The sequence below is a fragment of the Oratosquilla oratoria genome, chromosome 12, assembly GCF_046742065.1.
Source record: "Oratosquilla oratoria isolate Oo_2021 chromosome 12, ASM4674206v1, whole genome shotgun sequence".
In the NCBI taxonomy this organism is placed as follows: domain Eukaryota; kingdom Metazoa; phylum Arthropoda; class Malacostraca; order Stomatopoda; family Squillidae; genus Oratosquilla; species Oratosquilla oratoria.
Window position 1 is genome coordinate 70,512,550 of NC_134788.1, and position 20,280 is coordinate 70,532,829.

General features: G+C 40.1%; 2 protein-coding genes across 10 annotated transcripts in view; one reads left to right on the forward strand and one right to left on the reverse strand.

The window, feature by feature from the left end:
• Window positions 1–19,271, reverse strand: part of LOC143031996 (uncharacterized) — a 198,456-nt gene extending 179,185 nt beyond the window's left edge. The window contains exon 1 of one of the 2 annotated variants that reach the window (XM_076196427.1): window positions 18,991–19,271. In XM_076196427.1, coding sequence (XP_076052542.1) covers window positions 18,991–19,119 — 129 coding nt within the window. In that variant the 5' untranslated portion in view covers window positions 19,120–19,271. Of the gene's footprint in view, window positions 1–15,152; window positions 15,246–18,990 lie in introns of those variants that run through there. The other variant, XM_076196428.1, reaches the window with a different exon arrangement.
• Window positions 3,141–12,259, forward strand: LOC143031997 (large ribosomal subunit protein mL43-like). 8 transcript variants are annotated; one of them, XR_012967060.1, is made up of 5 exons: window positions 3,141–3,505; window positions 3,902–3,950; window positions 9,787–9,893; window positions 10,755–10,975; window positions 12,038–12,259. XR_012967060.1 is itself a non-coding variant. In XM_076196432.1 (4 exons), the coding sequence occupies exons 1-4, from the start codon at window positions 3,475–3,477 to the stop codon at window positions 12,088–12,090; spliced, it is 240 nt and encodes a 79-aa protein (XP_076052547.1). In that variant the 5' UTR covers window positions 3,141–3,474; the 3' UTR covers window positions 12,091–12,259. The 8 variants fall into 8 exon arrangements, 5 of the variants coding, with proteins under 5 accessions (XP_076052547.1, XP_076052548.1, XP_076052549.1 ...); XR_012967058.1 differs by lacking the exon at window positions 10,755–10,975 and adding an exon at window positions 9,410–9,605 and having other exon boundaries at window positions 12,038–12,058; XR_012967059.1 differs by lacking the exon at window positions 12,038–12,259 and adding an exon at window positions 9,410–9,605 and having other exon boundaries at window positions 10,755–10,766.
• Window positions 19,272–20,280: the final 1,009 nt, after the last annotated feature.

The window sequence follows — 20,280 nt, forward strand, 5'->3', positions numbered from 1 at the left end:
AGGTCTTTAAATGATTATTTAAATGTCACAAGTGTTTACATTTGTGTCTCGTTACAACGCGCCAATCAACACAAAAAAACGTCACTCCTAAGATCCACCCCTTACAAGTGACGTCATCAGGCCAACGACCTAGCCACGCCCACCGTAAACATTAAATGACGTCATCAGGGTCAATGACCGACGCAGCGCAGCACTGATTGTGGCAAATTTTGTCTAAAAGACCTATCCTATAATAATAATAATAATAATAATAATAATAATAATAATAATAATAATAATAATAATGATAATAATAATAATAATAATAATAATAATAATAATAATAATAATAATAATAATAATAATAATAATAATAATAATAATAATAATAATAATAATAATAATAATAATAATAATAACTAACCTCCATCTATCTATGCGCCAATCAAATTCGACCTTTACATGCGTCAAAACAATCAACACATCCAACGATGCCGCATGTACAACTTTTTATACAACGCACCAATCAACACATAAAACGTCACTCCTAAACTCCACCCCTTAACCTTGACGTCATCAGGCCAACGACCTAGCCACGCCCACAGGAAACAGCATATGACGTCATCAGGGTCACATTGACCCACTAACCTCCATTAATCTATGCACCAATCAAATTCGACCCTTACCTACGTCAAACCAATCAACACATCCAACGGTGCCGCATGTACCTCTTTTATACAACGCACCAATCAACACATAAAACGTCACTCCTAAGCTCCTCCCCTTACACGTGACGTCATCAGGCCAACGACCTAGCCACGCCCACCGGAAACCCCAAATGACGTCATCAGGGTCAATGACCGACACAGCAGCAGCACTGATCGTGGCAAATTTTGTCTAAAAGACATCTAATGATAATAATAATCTCCATCTATCTATGCACCAATCAAATTCAACCTTTACATACGTCAAACCACCCCTTGTTATACGAAATTTTAAACTTGGAACTGTCTTTGATAGATCGAGAAAGACGACATCGTTTTTCTGTAATCTGAATTCAATGAAATTGTCAGAGTATTTGATCATAATTGATATTTGCAGGTAAGATTTCAATTTTTGCCTGTTTTCTATTGAAGTTTCAAATAATTGAAATCTCGAAGCCCGAGGGAACATCTCGATAATTGCTGACGTATGATTAGGTACAGGACTCCCACTTTTGGAAGCTGTTACCCAGATACGAGCAAGCCAACGTTGGATCGACGTTGAGAAAAGATCAAAACCGTCGAAGAAGGTCGGCGTCGGTAAAACGTCGAATATCGACGTCGTATCCACCAAGGTCTAAATATACAGGTCAGACCGTTAGAATTCTTCTGCGCAGCTTCTGACGTCATTTGGCTGAGTCCATTTTCTCTTTGTGATACACTGAAGAAAACTGTGAAACGCCAAGGAAGACAGGAACTATAATATTTTATATATATATATTATATATCATATATATTCATATATACAGACAGGAACTATAATATCTTATATATATATTTTATATAATATTTGTCAGAACATAACTAATTGAGTGGAGCGGTGCGAGCGAAGGCAACGTCATTTTCCAACGACGGACCAGCTTCAACTGACAGCTATAGGACCCGCTAACCCCACTTTGAACAGCCAGGTGACGTTCACGGGCCCGCTGCGCCAACTCCCTCGAAATTCGGTCGGAAGTGGTTAGATCTTATATTCTTAGATCTTGGTATCCACGTCTATATTTTGCCGTGTGTCGATGGTACACGTAACATGCAGACAACGAATTCCCAACGTTGATTCTACATCAATTCAACATGATGCGATCTGACGTGTAAGGAAAAAAATAAAGGTTCCCTTTCGGAGTCATCAAATTTCTGTCATGGTCCACTAGTTGTGAGCTTTTGTTGTATCACCTGTAAAAGTAACGTAATTATTCCGCTCAAAATAGGCCTAACTAAAAGCGATCCCTGTCGACAATATGTCATCATGCAGTCGATCGCGGGGATCCTGGAGGGTGCCGATCAAATCTGACAGATGCCGAATGTGGTCAAGCATGCTACGCATTTTCCACCTCTAGGCCTACAGTTGTTTAGTCATAGGGATCTTTTTTATATTTCAAAATTCAAATTTCTGTCATGGTCCACTAGTTGTGAGCTTTTGTTGTATCACCTGTAAAAGTAATGTAATTATTCCGCTCAAAATAGGCCTAACTAAAAGCTAGGCCTCGATCCCTGTCGACAATATGTCATCATGCAGTCGATCGCGGGGATCCTGGAGGGTGCCGATCAAATCTGACAGATGCCGAATGTGGTAAAGCAGGCTACGCATTTTCCACCTCTAGGCCTACAGTTGTTTAGTCATAGGGATCTTTTTTATATTTAAAAATACCTTTATGTTGACATTTGATTTCAAACCTACGCGAAATCTTGCAATTTGTAACTGTTCGAATCGCGCCACCAAACCGCAGCCCGCCAGCCCAGTGCGCCATTTTGAAACTGTCCAAAAGAGTCAACTGCTCTCAACATTTCAAATTCTGTAAGTTTTCTCTGGTAAAATAATGGACGTCTTGCTGTTTTAGTCACTTAGGTTTTTGGGATAATCTTTTTGACGATTCGTTGTAACTTACTATATGCTTTGATTTGAATTAGTCCTGTTTATACCTTCATGATATAAGCCTTTATCTTCCATACGTGCAATTCGACTTGGTAATGTTTGCTCAGCCTCAGCGCGAGTGTTGGCATGCAGGGCTATGTAGGCCAAATCATGATTAATCACACTGCTATGATTGCTGTTAGAGAGTACCTTTGATGAATCTGAATAGCACTTACTTAGTATTTTTATCCCTCTCCCAATGTAGGCCTATACCAAGTTTGTTGGTTAGAGTAGGTGCATGTATAAATTGTGTGTTTACGTGTGGTGGAAATTTGTAGTTTCAGCTCTCAGTATCTCCAGACATGCCATCTAGTAATTTTTTCACCATTGTCATTTTTGTCTTCACTACTGTGGTCATATGGACATTTGGGTTAATTTTCACAACCTAAATTGTAGGGTTGGACTGTTGTTGCTAACCAAAATTTTGTAGGAGCCATATGATATAGGCCTAGATCATCACAGTGACAATGCCTTTGAATGTTGCTGTATATGATAAATTGCTTGGAGTCACTTGATAAATTGCTTGGAGTCACTTGAACTCTTAGTTTTGGTGCTATACATGGAAGCTGAAGTTATCAAATTTCCATGTTTATTGATAGTTGCAAGTGATCTGACAGCGGGTACCTTTCTGTATTGTAGGTGAAGATGAAATGTATTCTCTAGTGGTATTTGTGGATGAGGTTAATGTAGACTTGGTCAACAACAAAATTGATCTTTGCAAAGGAGAAAAAGTCATGTTGTTACTGGCCAAGCAAACATATAGAATCGAAACTGCACAGGGCGGCAGTATAAGAACAGACAGATCCGTTACAAGGATGGGAAATGTATGAAGTAAGGGTTATTCATCAAGCAGGTGAGTTGAATAGATTCAGTTGTGTTCCTCATGTTGTACACTTGTTGCATGCAGGGGTAGGTTTTTGATATACATTACACATGGTACATGTAAATGCACTACCTTGGCCTTCAGAAAAGATTAGACATAGGCATAGCTTTAAAACAAAGCTTCATGAAGTTGGCCATTTGGCAATTACTTGAGTTACTGACCCATTGGCATTGCAAGGTAGTCTGAAGGTTGTGTTACATGTAGGGCCTGACAATAATACATTGTATTCACCACATTGCAAGACAATGGTCTGGCCACAGTTCATTCCTGACAAGTGACAGTTTCATGACATTGAGGTTGGATCTTTATCTTTAATAACATAGTATCCAATTTATCTTAAGCCTTTCAAATTCTCTTTATTTTAAGGCAACTACGAGGCATGTCGGAAAAACCATAGAGGAAGCAGAGGAATGAGGTAAGTTCACAGCCTATTCATGTTTATACCAATTTTTAATCAATCATGACATTTGGTTGAATACTCGGTCATAAAACGATTACCAGAGATAGAATATAATTTGTAATCTCTAATAAATTTGTATATCATATATAGAATGAATGTCGGTGTTTATGGTTTTATAACAAAACTGTACTGGTACTCTCCAGGAGCTAGTGTGGTATACAATAAAGATATGCAGAACAGGTTTCTTATAAGTCTTTAAGATGAAAAAAAGTGATTGGATTTTGAGAAAATTGCAATTCAACAATCAAGCTGAAAAATTGTAAAAAGGAATCGATTCCAGAGAGGCGCAAACACGGATATTTGACATGAAACTTGTTTTTCAGTATCTCCTAACCTAACGTAACCATTCTATAGGAGAAATAGATCTTTCAGATGCAAAAAGAAAGGGATAAGTTCCAGAATCATGCAAACGGATATATAACATGAAATCTACAATACCCAATAGCTCCTAACCTAATATATTCTAGCCTAACCTAACATAATCATCCTATAGAAAAAAATCATTTAAATGGAAAAAAAAAAAGTGTAAAACGCATATGTGTGACACTGGAATAGAACTGGGTTGTCTTTACCAGGGGTGCTGTGATCATTTTAAAAGATGCCAGAACCCTGCAGGACTTAACCAAATCCTGCCATCCCCATTATCATTGTTTCTATATCCAGTGGGCCCAATGTATGTCACTCAATGACTCCATATTATGGGTGTGCACTAGCTAGTGACCATAAAATAAGTATAATCATCAAGCAAATAAAGATTTCTATTTTTTTCTAGAACTACTCACCTATATAACAATAGAAAATTAAATATTCACTTTTGTAACTTGTAATACATCAATGTAATATATGCTTTTCTTGGTGGAGATCAATAAGAAAAAAATGTTTTAAGCAAATACACTACTGAGTGGAGTTGTGACAATAGGTTCGAGATGCCATATTGTCTTCTCTCCAATCCTGTCAGTGTCAGTTTGACAATGGTGCTGATGGTGTGTACTGTGTGCTCTCCCTCTCCAAGTGATGTCACCAAGCTACATATTTTTAAAACAGTGCCAAGGAACTGGGCTGTAGTTCAGTTCGAAGCTTTAAGATTTGTTTAGATAAACATATAAGCAAGGTGCTGTAATGACTGCCATTTATTTTATATTTGATTATTTGTTTGTTAAGTGTAGTAGGGAAGGCTTATGGGAGGATCTTAATTGAGAGGATTAGGAGAGGAACAGAAGGAGTAATTGGTGAGGAACAGTGTGGATTTAGGACAGGTAGAGGTTGTGTAGATCAGATCTTTGTGGTAAGACAGATATGTGAGAAAGCTATAGGAAAGGGGAAGGATGTTTTTTGGGCTTTTATGGATCTGGAAAAGGCTTATGATAGGGTAGACAGAAAGGCACTGTGGGAGGTTATGCAGATTTATGGGATAGGAGGAAAGCTTTTGGGAGCTGTCAAGAGTTTTTATGAGAGTAGTAGAGCTTGTGTCAGGATTAGAAATGGAGAGAGTGAGTGGTTTGAAGTAAAGGTGGGACTTCGTCAAGGATGCGTTATGTCTCCCTGGCTGTTCAACTTATACATGGATGGGGTGGTGCGAGAGGTGAATGCTAGGGTAGTGGGTCAGGGATTGGAGATGGTTAAAGAAAATGGAGAAAAGTGGGAGGTGAGCCAGCTGTTGTTTGCGGACGACACTGCGCTTGTGGCAGGGTCAGAGGAGGGATTGAGGAAGCTGGTGGCAGAGTTTGGGAGAGTATGTGATAGAAGAAAGCTAAAGATAAATGTGGGTAAAAGTAAGGTGATGAGATGTACAAGGAGTGAAAGTGGCAGTAGACTGGAAGTGAACATTAAGGGAGAGCGACTGGAGGAAGTAGATAGTTTTAGATACTTGGGTGCAAGTGTAGCAGGAAAAGGTGGAGTGAAGGTGGAGGTAGAATGTAGATTGAGAGAAGCGAGTAAATGCCTTGGGGGATTAAAGAGTGTAATGAGGAATAGACATTTGGGAATGGATGCGAAGAGGAGACTGTATGAAGGAGTGATTGTGCCAACAGCACTGGATGGGGCAGAAACGTGGAACATAAGAGAAGAAGAGAGAAGGAGTTTGAATGTGTTTGAGATGAGGTGTCTGAGAAGTATGGTGGGGGTTACTAGGCTGGATAGAGTGAGAAATGAGGAGGTGAGGAGGAGAACAGGGGTGAAAAAGGATTTGGGAGATAGGGTTGATGAAAGAATATTAGGATGGTTTGGACACATGGAAAGAATGAGTGAAGAAAGACTAGTAAAAGAGGTATGGAAGGCAGATGTGGAGGGAGTGAACATGAGGGGACGTCCTAGGATGAGGTGGATGGATGGGGTGAAGGGGGCTTTGGGGAAGAGGGGAATGTCTGTTGAGGAAGGAAGGGAGAGGACGGAAGACAGAGGTGAGTGGAGAATGGTTGTGTATGGATGATGTTGTGATTGCATGAGGAGGAATGGGTGGGGGGTGGGGTAGTATGTGTGAGCAAATTTTGACGCAGCCCGAAGGGATTTCTCCCCGTCCTCTCCTTATATGCAAGGGGGGACGGAGAGGGGGGGTCGCCGATTAAATGAAGCGGCCTTGCTGTGGATGTGCTGTGTCTTGCGACACTGCTTCTGACCCAGGGCGGTGGGCAGGGTGCAGGGATGACCCGTCATCCAGGAGGTGCTCAGATGAGAGGAAGGGTGGGAGAGGTGTGGAGTGTATTTAGGGATGAAATGGGTGGGAGTGTTTTTATGCCTTTCCCTTTTTGGCTACCTCCCTTGGAAGGGGGAAAAAGCCTTGGTATATGTATGTATGTATTTGTTTGTTATTATTTGTTTGATTCCATATTTATTACTTATATATCAGTTTATTATTACTATTTACCTGTTTGTTTATTTATACCTGTGTATTATTTATTATTATTTATATTAGTATAATTTTTATTCTATATATTTTTTTATCATTCATATATATATATATTTTTTTTTGCATCCATCCTAGTTATGGACCAAAAGGTCTCCTGTCGGCATGCTCCGCCTTTGTAATCCTTTGTAATCCTTCATGATTTTCTTCAAGCTATGAAACTCTACCCCTAGCAGTCAAATCGGATGACAAAACAGGCCATCAACATGACAACAACCATGATGAGCTCTAGAATTACATGTACCACATTACTAAATGCTGGTAAGGTTAGACGAATATATCATACTTGTATTTCTTTGACCTTTGCATCTATCACAACAAAGATGGTATCTCAAGCAGTCATAGTTGTTCTGTTCATTAGTGTGTCACTTGTAGCATTTTTTTCTGTTATTGATTTCTGCCAAGAAAAAGATATTGTGTTGATGTATTATAATTTACAAAGTTATTATTTAATTTTCTATTACTATATTGCATAGATGTGCATTTCTAAAAAAAGAAGAAGAAGAAAAAAAGTACCGAAAAAAGAGCCACCCACTTGCACAGGATCTCCAGCAGCACTGTATATCTGGTCTTTACACACTTACATACACACACACACACACACACACACACACACACACACACACACACACACACACACACACACTTGCAAACCTATCATACGAGGAGAGATTGGCTAAACTGGAGTTACCGACACTGGAGCAAAGAAGAGAGAGAGGTGACCTATTGACCATCTACAGAATCATGAAAGGCACAGAGGTACTCGATAGTGAGAACTTACTTAACTGGGACAAAAGAAACACAAGAGGACATGGAAAGAAAATAAAAAAACATAGCTATAGAAGAGAACTGAAGAAAAACAGTTTTCCTCATAGAGTTTTGGACACTTGGAACAAACTGGACAATGGAATAGTATGCGCAAAAACCATTCATGAGTTTAAAAACAAACTAGACACTGCAAGATACAAAGGCGGGACATCACGAGCATAGCTCCCCTTCCCGCAAAATACAACTAGGTAAATACAACTAGGTAAATAAATACACACACACACACCTCGTGGCACTGTGGTTAGAGTTCTCGCCTGCCACTACGGCAGTCAGGGTTTGACTCCTGCCCAGGGCTGAAATAATTTCAGTATCACTGCACTGCAGGGTGTTACTCCAACTCTTGTGGGTGGGGAGATGGGTGTGTGTGTGTGTGTGTGTATTTACCTCGGATCTGCTGCAGTCTCTGTGTTTGCGTTTGCGTGTAAGGTCACAGTATTACCCATAGATCACTCATATGAGCTCTGAGCTCTCATCCAGGAGGTTAATAACTGTTGATCTCATGATTCCAAGATGTGATTCAAGACCATACACCGAATCATGGTGGTGGTAAACACACACCACACACACCTAGATTGGTCATATATGAGCTCTGAGCTCTCTTCTGGGAGGGAAATAACTGTCGGTCATGAGTTCAACACGTGACCCAAAGACCATGGTAAATCACACACACACACACAGTTGTAAACCATTATAAATTTGCAAAGTGGTCAAGTCGCCCATAGGCAGCTCATGGAAGGGTGTAGGCCTTTCAAACAGAAACTGTACGATTTATGTTTACTATAAACTGGCAATTTACCAACATGGGTAAGTGCCACCCTGGGGCGAGTTGAAAAGTGCATTGCCCCCCGCCCCTCCCCTTGTTGGGGCCCTGTAAACTGGTGCCAGAGAGTTGTATCCATAGTGAACACAACATGGGGAGTATTGGGCAGACTGCTGTCGTATATGTTACAGTCCTCCCATTTTATCTCATAATGAGCTCTGACTGAATGCCACCAGGACATATGCATTGTAGTGAGCAGTAGGCTGGTCTACACCATACAAATGTACATCCTCTCATACAAGGGATATTTTCCTTGCTGTTACTATGTCGTGGGAGTTATTTGATTTAACTGGATACAAAGGGAATAAAGATTCAGTTAGATTCAAGGCAGGTGGTTGTGAATGAATGAAAAGTAATGGTACAAGATCCATTTTAACATTCTTGTAAGTTTTGACTAATTCATTACATAGTGATGGATATGTATATGTTAAAAATAATTCTTCTTTCCAGGCATTCTACCCATCATTACTCGTTTTGGAGTTCTATGGTCCTCCATAAGTGCCACATGTCCAGCCCATCTAGTTTTGCTCTGCTTATAAATGTTAAAAATAATAATAAAGAAAATTAAACTAAAGGCTGCATGTACAGATGACACCCCCCCCCAACACATGCTGTTCCACAACTGCAGGTTCACATATTCTTATCTTTTGCATATTCATAGATGTAACAGTCCACATTTTGTGTCGAAAATGGTTTCTTTTCAATGATTTTTGATCGTTTAGGGGATGTTGAGAACTATTTTGGCACCTTCCAATGGTTATTACCTTTTTTTGTTCATTGCTTTGAAATAACTCTCATAAATTCCACATTGATGGGGGTCCTGTGTACATCGTATTGAGATCAATCAATTGGTCTCTCTTGCAGAAGACCCATGGTCATGAGGCAGCCATTAACAGCCTCCATCCAATATGGACCAACAAGTTTTGCAAATGTTACATTTTTCAGGGCACATGAAGAATTGTCACCCCAGAACGCCCACATGAAGAATTGTCACCCCATGAGATCCCACCTGAAGAATTGTCACCCCAGTATGCCAAATATCAACAGTGGAATAAAGATAGTTAGTTTAGGTTGATTGAGGGTTGTGCTTATTGTTATCAACTTGGACAACTGAAGAATCGTAAACCTAGCATGGCCCACATGAAGAATTGTCACCCTGTCAAAGACTGGGGTGACAATTCTTCATGTGATACCATTTTTCTTTACATTATCCACTGCAGACATTTTTTGTTTTATTGCAGAGATTATAGCGAGAAGGATTTGATCAACTTTCCCAACAACAACCCTGGCATGGCGGTGTACCTAAAACCTCGGAGGCATCGATCACCTTGCATCAAAGCAGAGTACTGTAAGTTTGACTTTTGCAACAGGTTAGCCTCTTTTACATTGGAGCTTAAACTCAGGAACTTTGTAAAGCATGAGGGCCCCACGCCTGTAGCAGTGGCAAACCTAAGACCCTCATACTCCTGGTACAGTAACAGCTCTCCCCCTAATCCCTTGTAACAAAAACACTGTTACCTGCATTATTGAAAAAAGTAATTTTCTTCCCTTTGAAGAGCTGGAGTTCTTCTTAGCTTGATAAAATTGTCTGGTGTTAGCCTGAATTAGATTTTATATTTAATGACATTCGCAGAGAATTCACTTCTAAAACCCTGCCCGCACACCAATGTTCCCTATTAATTCTTTGCTGTGAGTGAGCACAGAAATTTGGTTGTGTGCAAATTTTGCCTTCTTTGCAAAGTAAGTGTGTTCTTATGTGGGTCACCATACTGACTGCAGAACACAATACAAAGGATCTCAAGACATGTGATTTTATGAAATTGATCAATTCTCCAAATCAACTTTCTTTTGTTTTACATTGTTATGAAATTATACAATTAATTTCTTTAATTAGAAAATTTCAATTTCATCTTGAAAATCTTGTGTGCGCACATTTTTTCCTTTGTGTACCATTTGTAAAACGTGTGTGCATGCATGCACATGCACACAGCTTAGGGGGAACCTTTCCCCCTGCACCCCACATGTCCTGCAGCATAGTAATTGAGCAAACCAAGAAATCTATTTACAATTTGATTATGACCGAGACATATTTCTAAAGAAAATGTAACTAGAATATACAATCTTGACAATTTGTTTCTGGATTTATTATTAATGTCATTATGGTTTTTTTCTACTCATGGCATATTACTATTTAGATCTATGGTTTCAGTAAATGGAGGAGAGGAGTAGGTACATAAACACCCATGACCTGAATGGGGAGGAGCTAGTTGCAAAATGGGTCGAGTACATGCATGCATGTGTGGGCGATCAGGGTACCCAGTGGAGCGTCTCCGCAAATATCAACACACAGACTTCCCATCAATACGTCAGGGACCCAGGACACCATGGACGCATCAACACCCAGTGGTCAACACAGTCACTTTACCAGCTGTCAGTAGTTCAGGAGCTTTTTCCCCCTTACAAGAGAGGTAGCCAAAGTAGTAATAACAGGTGTATATCAAGTGGGAGTGTTTGTAGTTTCTGGTAAAGTGATGCAGGTAATGGTTAAAGGTAGTTCTTGAGAACATATTTTGATTGCCAGATGATGATGATGATAATTGTCATGCGAAAGTAATGACTTGTTTGGAAATGTTGGCCATGGTGGACTTGGAAGATTTGTACAGAATAATTTCAGACACTCATGCAGGGTTTGGGTAAGATATATTCTTGTCTAACTTCAGTGCAAACTCCATTCAAATGAAAGCCTCTACTATGGAGTGTACTTGGGAGCCTCTTATGTATAAAATACCAATGTGTTTCCTGGGATAAGATCCTGTAAAGTGTGCCAGTGTTAACGAGATTAACAGTTAGCATATGATGACGCTGGTGTCGGCATCATGAGGCATGAGAATGTATATGAGGATACTGGGGTCAGGGTCCTGATTATATTCATTTTGTAATTGTAACTGAGTGACCCCATGTATTCTGTAGACAGACTTGATCTTGTTTTCTGTGGTTATCCACATTCAGGGTAGAAGAGAACAAGTATTACAGCCATAACTTTATATTTTATAATGAGTGCATTGTGATGTATCATCGTATATCAGTCAGGCAGCTGTGCATGAGTATTCGACTTGTATTGAAGAGGTTAATAGTGCAATCTGTCAATGTGTTCCTGGTTCTCTCTTTAGAAGCTAGTCATGTTCATTGGTTCATCCCATAAGTCACTCAAAGGTTCTTGTCTGACAGTGTTGGTACTAAAAATAGTCATTATTGCGCAGTTGGCGTAGTGTTGAAAGTGGTGATTTTTTTTTTTTTTTTATAGAGCCATATAGTTTGTATTTTTATTGCTAAAACTTGCATAGTTGTTTCTGCTCACATGTAAATCTACTAGTCTGCTTTGTCCCAGTCTTGCCATATTTGAACTGTTTCATCTGTTCCCCATTTCTTTAAGATTTCATTTGTTATGACAAAACTCTTGAGCAAAATTCTTAAAAAAAATTCTATTTGCAGGGAGAATTATCTGCAGCGTCTCCAGAAGTTACGGGAACGACTCAGCTGCTTGAACTGTGTGAGCAGCTGAAGGAGGAGGACACCAGTGGATAAATCAATTCATTAGTTGTTTTGAAACTTTGATATATACTGTATGTAGCATCTTCAATGAAGTGTTTTTTTTACTCCAAGTATTCTTAGTTTTACGGAACTGTATGGGCTTGAAACATGCAAGGTAAGAGAGGAGGAGTTTGTATTTACCTAGTTGTATTTTACAGGACGAGAGCTATGCTTGTAGTGACCTGTTTTCGTATTTCTCCGCATCCAGTTTATTCTTAAAATCGTGTATAGTTTTGGCACTCACTGTTTCTCTGTTTAGTTTGTTCCAGACATCAATCACTCTATGTGGGAAGCTATTCTTTTTCAGGTCTCTTCTGTAACTGTCCTTCTTTAGTTTCTTTTCATGTCCTCTTGTTTCTCTTCTGTCCCACTTGAACAAGTCATCTCTATCGAGAATTTCCATCCCTTTCATAATTCTGTGTTTGAGATGAGGTGCCTGAGAAGTATGATAGGGGTTACTAGGCTGGATAGAATGAGAAACGAGGAGATGAGGAGAGTGGGGTGGAAAAGGAGTTGGGAGATGGGGTCAGTAACAATTAACATTATGCATTGTTAATTTTTTTTTTTTTTAAGACCTATTCTGTGTGTGTGTGTTGGGGGGGGGATGCACCAAGTTGCTTTAACATATGTTGGATGTTGTCTAATAACAGCTTAACCCATAAATTGTTAGCCCAGTGTTTAGCTCAAAAGCTGGCATAGGCTGAATTTCGATTTTTTGTTTTTTGCATGTGTAATAACATAAAATGGAGGTGGAGCATCAAAAAATTATTCACAGTTGAATATATCTGCATCTGTGACCACTCGTCAGTGTAGGATGATGATGCATGAAGATTTTCAAGAAGGGATATGTTTTTGGCAATGTACTGCTACCTGAATAGACGTATGGGAATGGATGCAAAGAGGAGATTGTACGAAGGGGTGATTTTGCTGACAGCATTGTATGGGGCAGGAACATGGAACATAAGAGAGGAAGACTTTAAAAAATGTGTTCGAGATGAAACACCTGAGAAATATGGTAGGGGTGACAAGGCTGGATAGAGTGAGAAACAGGGAGAGCTGGGGTGGATGAAAGAGTGTTGGGATGGTTTGTTGGACACATGGAAAGAATGAGTGAAGAAAGATTAGTAAAAGAGTTGTGGAAGGAGTGAACATGAAGGGGCGACCAAGGATGATAAAATGGATGGGGTAAAAGGAGCATTGGGAAAGAGGGGAATGTCTGATGGGGAAGGAAGGTAGAAGACAAAGGGTGAGTAGAGAATGGTTGTGTATGGATGATGCTGCGATGCATGGAAAGGAGTGGGTGGGGGGTGAGGGAGTATGTGTGAATGATATCTTGATGCAGCCCAAAGGGATTTTCCTCCCGTCTTCTCTTTTCCTGGATGAGGGGGTGTCGCCGATTAAATAAAGTGGCCCTACTGTGGATGTGCTGTGTCTTGCTACATTGTTTCTGACCCAGGGTAGTGGGTGAGATGCAGGGATGACCCATCATCCATGAGGAGCCAAGAAAAGAGGAAGGGAGGGAGGGAGGGGTTGTGAATGGGAGTGGAGTATGTGGGGATGAAATGGGTGGGAGTGGATTTATGCCTTTGACTTTGGCTATCCCTTGTGCATACATACATATACCAAAGGCTTTTTCCCCCCTTACAAGGAAGGTAGCCAAAAAGAAAAAGGCATAAAAACCATTCCCACCCATTCCAACCCGAAATACACTCCACTCCCCTCCACCCTCTACCCTCCCTCTTATCTTGGCACCTCCTGGATGATGGGTCTTCCCTGCATCCTGTCCACTGTCCTGGGTCAGAGGCAGTGTCGCAAGACACAGCACATCCGCAGTAAGGCCACTTCATTAAATCGGCGAGCCCCCCCCATGCAGAAAAGGAGATGGGGAGAAATCCCTTCGGGCTGCATCAAATTTTTCTCACACATACTACCTCACCCCCCATCCCTCCACCCATTCCACCTCATGCATCACAATATCATCCATATACAACCCTTCTCCATTCACCCCTGTCTTCTGTCCTCTCCCATCCTTCCTCAACAGACATTCCCCTCTTCCCCAAAGCCCCTCTCACCCCATCCATCCATCTCATCCTAGGTCGCCCCCTCATGTTCACTCCCTCCACATCTGCCTTCCGTACCTCTTTTACTAGTCTTTCTTTACTTATTCTTTCCATGTGTCCAAACCATCCTAATACTCTTTCATCAACCCTATCTCCCAACTCCCTTACCACCCCTGTTCTCCTCGCCTCCTCATTTCTCACTCTATCCAGACTAATAACCCCTATCATACTTCTCAGACACCTCATCTCAAACACATTCAAACTCCTTCTCTCTTCCTCTCTATGTTCCATGTTTCTGCCCCATACAGTGCTGTTGGCACAATCACTCCTTCATACAATCTCCTCTTAGCATCCATTCCCAAATGTCTATTTCTCATTACACTTTTTAATCCACCAAGGCATTTACTTGCTTCTCTCAATCTACATTCTACCTCCACCTCCACTCCACCCTTTCCTACCATATTTGCACCCAAGTATCTAAAACTATCCACTTCCTCCAGTCGCTCTCCCTTAATGCTCACTTCCAGTCTGCTGCCACTTTCACCCCTTGTACATCTCATCACCTTACTTTTACCCACATTTATCTTCAGCTTTCTTCTTTCACACATTCTACCAAACTGTCACCAACTTCCTCAATTACTCCTCTGATTCTACTACAAGCGCAGTGTCGTCCGCAAACAACAGCTGGCTCACCTCCCACTTTTCTCCATTTTCTTTAACCATCTCCAATCCCTGACCCACCCTTGCATTTACCTCTCGCACCACCCCATCCAGTCAAACTGAGATGTGATGCACCAACCCTCTTGAGTTTATCAAATGTGGTGAAAAGGATTCCTGACTGCCTCAAACCTGGGGAGAATAATCTAGCATTAGATACTTTTTTCTTCTCTCTATTCATTCTGTTTAATTACAAAAGATGAGCTGGCTATAATGTGAGTGAAGGGATGCATACATACCTGTTCCAATTGCAGTTTAAATGGTTCATCCTTGGAACCTAAAATACTTTCTATGTTGCACAATGATGCATGAAGCATGATAATACAGAAGCTGGCTCCTGTTTGATAAGAAAAAAAATTAGTTCAGCTAATACTCCTGTAGACATAAATTATTTCTGTTGCAGCAATACACAGACATTGATTTTCTTTACTCATCAGCTGATACTGCTACATACATCTAGGGGTGTGCTGATTAATCGGCATAGGCAAGAATAGTCACTTTTTTGGTGAATCAGCATATGCGAAAATCTGCATTTTTTTTTAGAAAGGGATTCACCATCGGCAATATTTTGCCGATGATGATGCCAATTCAGTAATTCACCTATTATTCATTGTTCTGGTGGTTGCATAGGGCCATGCAGCATATTATGTGCTATACGAGATACCACTACCAAATAATCAAGGCTTTAGCACATAGCATCACAACTGTAGGGATTGAGGTGGCTAGGAATATGTTGTGGTAGTGTAAACCTACACTACTGCCATAACACATGTTTCAAAAATATAGTATGCAGAGGTGATCAAATCTGCAAACAGGAAGGCATACGACCAGAGAAACTTTTAAGATGGCAGTAAATATTAGAGCAAATTATATTAATTCTATATTTTATTTATGTATTTCTTATATAAAATTAAACTAAAATATATATGTATATATTTTTTTTTAAACAGCAATGTTTCCACAAAAGAAATTAAGTGAGAGTAATATGGAAGTAAATCATCCAGGCATCCGTGGACTCCGTCAATTTTACCCGCTTATACGTATAATTCGAAAAATTGGCGGACAGATTTACTCCCGCTTTGCAGCAATTTATTGCCAAATGAATAATTCATAAAGATTTTTTTCATGTATTTTGACATGTAAACACACAACAATACATCTTTATGCTTTTTGACAATAACAGCTGACTTTGACTCATGTTTAGATGATTTATTGTCAAAATCATAATCACACGAGTCAAATTTGGACATAGCGAAACTTCAACGAAAAAAAAATAAGAATATCTTCATCTCTTCTGACACTACAAAGCAAAGTTGATCAATTTTGCTCCCTCCCACTGGAACCACGTGACTTGGATTCCTTGAGTTGATGCAGAGAGAGAGAGAAAAAAAATCCTTTATGGAACAAAACAGACACGGCTTTTCAAAAAAAAAAAAAAAAAATTAGCTGTTTCCCGCATTCCATGTATCAATTATTATAGAGACTTAGTTAGGTTTAGTCTTTATTATTAAGTTAGGATTAAGAATTGGATTGATGCAGTTTACACTCTGTGCATGTGCTTTATCAAAACCATGCATTAAATGATTCAAGTTACTTGAAGTTAGTAGTTACATCAAAATCTATGAAACAGGTAATGTCTACCTCTTTTTCAACCGATAGAAAATAATACAACCATACATTGATACGGTAATCATAAAGTGGTCAATCAATAAGCACTTCATTAACTTCATTCAATCATCAGCATTCAATAGCTCAACATCTGGCAGGTATAAATCTACAGAGATTATGAAGCAAGTAAAAATCATATTTTAATTACTTCATATCAAAAACTGATATACAACCACTCCTCGTTTAACGACGACAATTGGGACCAGCGCGCCGTCGTTAACCGAATTGGTCATTAAGCAAAAGTGTATACATATACGTACATGTACTGTATGTACAATGTCCAGCAATACATGTATCTTTATTTTCGTGTATTGTCCCTATTTATACAGTACATTAAAGCTTTATTTATTGTTTATTTACGGTGGTTATGTTCCTGAAATTACCGTATATGACCAAATCCGCGTATGCTGACATTCATATTGAATACCGGGGTATTTTTTTTAGTTTCGACCATGGGCGCAATATAGCAATAGGAAATTAATTATTAATTTTGTAAATTAAAATTTATCAACGTAATACGCAATTTTGTGGGCGGAAATGAAAGTAAAAAATACCATGCTACAAGAAAATATGCTAATGAACGAAGTCGGTAGCATAGGATTGGGACGCCATCTTGTCGTCTGCCAACGTCTCTCATGATGACGACAACGAGGACGAGCCGGATGACATTTAATCTGCAGGTAATGATTTATCAAACACAGGTCAGGTTAGTTTAGTTTAGGTTAGACGAATTTATCTTCCTTTTATTTCTTCGACATCGGCATCTATCATAACAAACATGGTGTACCATTCGTCCGACAAGACTTCGTTACTTACGAAATTTGTTTTAGCACCTTTTTTTTCCGCTCACAAAATTGCATATTACTTTGATACATTATAATTTACAAAATTAATAATTAATTTTCTAATGCTATATTGCGCCCATGGTCGAAACTAAAAATTTACCACTACCTGTATATACTGTACCCCAGGTAGTTTTTGCAGCTTGCAGGATGGTAATGTAGACCTAAGCTTCAGAACACTTTACCTCACAGCTAATATCCACCATACAAGTTCAATTATAACATCATACAAATTTGCCTCGGCCAACTTAATTATCGTACACGAAGTCGTAACTTCGGGATATTTACGTTAAACGAATATTGGTCTGTCATAAAGCCCGTCGTAACTCCGCGTCGTCGCTAACCGAGAAGGTCGTTAAACGAGGAGTACCTGTACCATAATCATATAAAGTGGAATTGGCATCGGCAACTAAGAGTGAATAGGAATCGGCATCTAAGAGTGAATAGGAATTGGCATTGCCATTAAAAAAAAAAAAAAAAACTACATACATCATTATTTCTTTGTTATCTGAGAATATTTAGGGATAGAATTTCATCCTGGCAGTTAATAACATCTCGGTACTTGACCACATTCCAGCCAAAATATGGGTGGTGGATGGGTGTGGAATGAGTGAGAGTGGGGCCCTTGATAGAGAAATAGATGACTGATGATTGATTTGGTTTAACTTTGTGAACCCCCACCCCCCCCGCGCCCATATTGGGAAGCTAGGATGGTGCTCCTTAAAGAAGACTTTGTAGTATGGTATTTAATGTAGCACACCCTTGGTACAGCTCACGGGTGGCAGGGTTTGAATTGCCGTCACCACCTTGACCTCTGCCGCAAGTAGTGACACTCCCTCTTTCTCAGACGGTGAGCATCTGTTAGACAGATAATATAAAACAACTTCATATCTACACATACCAATGGACCTTCCTTCCCTTACAATGGTGGCTGTGTAAAATCAAATACCTGCCCCACACACATCCGAAGCCCACTCATTACATCTTCTACCTTAGGCTCTCATGTTCAGGTCAAAGGCAATGCAGCAAGACAGAACTTCCACGGCAGGGGTTAACAACCAAAGCTAGTTTACCCACAGCACTATATTATATGACATCCACCCCCCCCCCTCTCCTCATCCACTCAGAAAATCAATGGATCAGACAAGAACATCCCTTGGAGCCATGCCATTCGCCCTTCATCATCCACCTACAGTCTCTCTCTCTCACTTCACTCCTACTTATGGCATTCGGTCTTCCTTGCTCAGTAGTACACAACATTCTTCTTGCATCCAACACTCCTTTCACTCCCATCCATCCACCCACCTCCTTCTTGGTCTTCCTCTTAAATGTGGATGGCAAGAGAGCTATTGGATAGGAAAAATAGAGTGCAAAGGTGATTTGGGCATATGGAGAAAATAAGAATGGAAAGATTTGCAAAAAAAAGTTTGGAAAGCAAAAATAGAGCGACACTATATGGTTAAAGCTATAAATTCAAGAAGAGAGAGAAACTTAATCCTGTAAATGATATCTACATACATTTCTTTGGTTTATGAATACTAAAATGTCAAATTCCTTTCCATCTTACCAAGAACCCACAAGAGGATGACTCCAGCTCCAGCCCACTAAAAAATGGGAAGGGACACGATTCCCATAATGGCATACTGGTGGACAAGGGGGACTTCATGGCCACCAATAACCAAAATTTTCTCAGCATTCTTCATGGATATAATATGGCATCCACCCAAAGCAGCAGCTAAACCAATTTAGAGTAGAGATCTAATGCTGCAAAAAAAAAAAAAAAAAAAAATAGTTTTAGTATTCAACATACAGAACAGTAATTAGATAGTATTCAAAGAAAAAAAAATTGTCTGGTAACAATGAGGAGCTTATATGGAAGGGACAATGTCTTTTTGAAGGGAGTGGGATGGGTGCATCTTTTGACTCAGCAGCCACCCTTGCAATTACTGTACAAGGGGGAGGGGGAAAGGGCCTTTTGGGTCTTCCTGTAGCTAAATGCAGTATTCTATGAATCTCGAAAATGGGCCAAGGTAAAAACAGACCATACAGATAATAAGATGTTTAATGAAAAACCATAAATGCACATACATACAAATGTATACATACATGTACAGTAAAAGCTCTCTTATCCGGCATCACTGGGGCCAAAGGCATGCCGGATACTCGAAAATTCCGGATACTTGAAGGGGTTGCTAAAGTAAGTGAAGGGGTACAGAAATATGTCTACAATCGCCCCCTTAACTCACTATTAATGTCAGTTAACATATAGTATCACATACATACATATACCAAGGCTTTTTCCCCCTTCCAAGGGAGGTAGCCACAAAAGGAAAGGCATAAAAACACTCCCACCCATTTCATCCCTAAATACACTCCACACCCCTCCCACCCTTCCTCTCATCTGAGCACCTCCTGGATGACGGGTCATCCCTGAACCCTGCCCACCGCCCTGGGTCAGAAGCAGTGTCGCAAGACACAGTACATCCACAGCAAGGCCGCTTCATTTAATCGGCGACCCCCCCTCTCCGTCCCCCTTTGCATATAAGGAGAGGACGGGGAGAAATCCCTTCGGGCTGCGTCAAAATTTACTCACACATACTACCCCACCCCACACACCCCCGCCTATTCCTCCTCATGTCGTCACAACATCATCCATATACAACCATTCTCCACTCACCTCTGTCTTCCGTCCTCTCCCTTCCTTCCTCAACAGACATTCTCCTCTTCCCCAAAGCCCCCTTCACCCCATCCATCCACCTCATCCTAGGACGTCCCCTCATGTTCACTCCCTCCACATCTGCCTTCCATACCTCTTTTACTAGTCTTTCGTCACTCATTCTTTCCATGTGTCCAAACC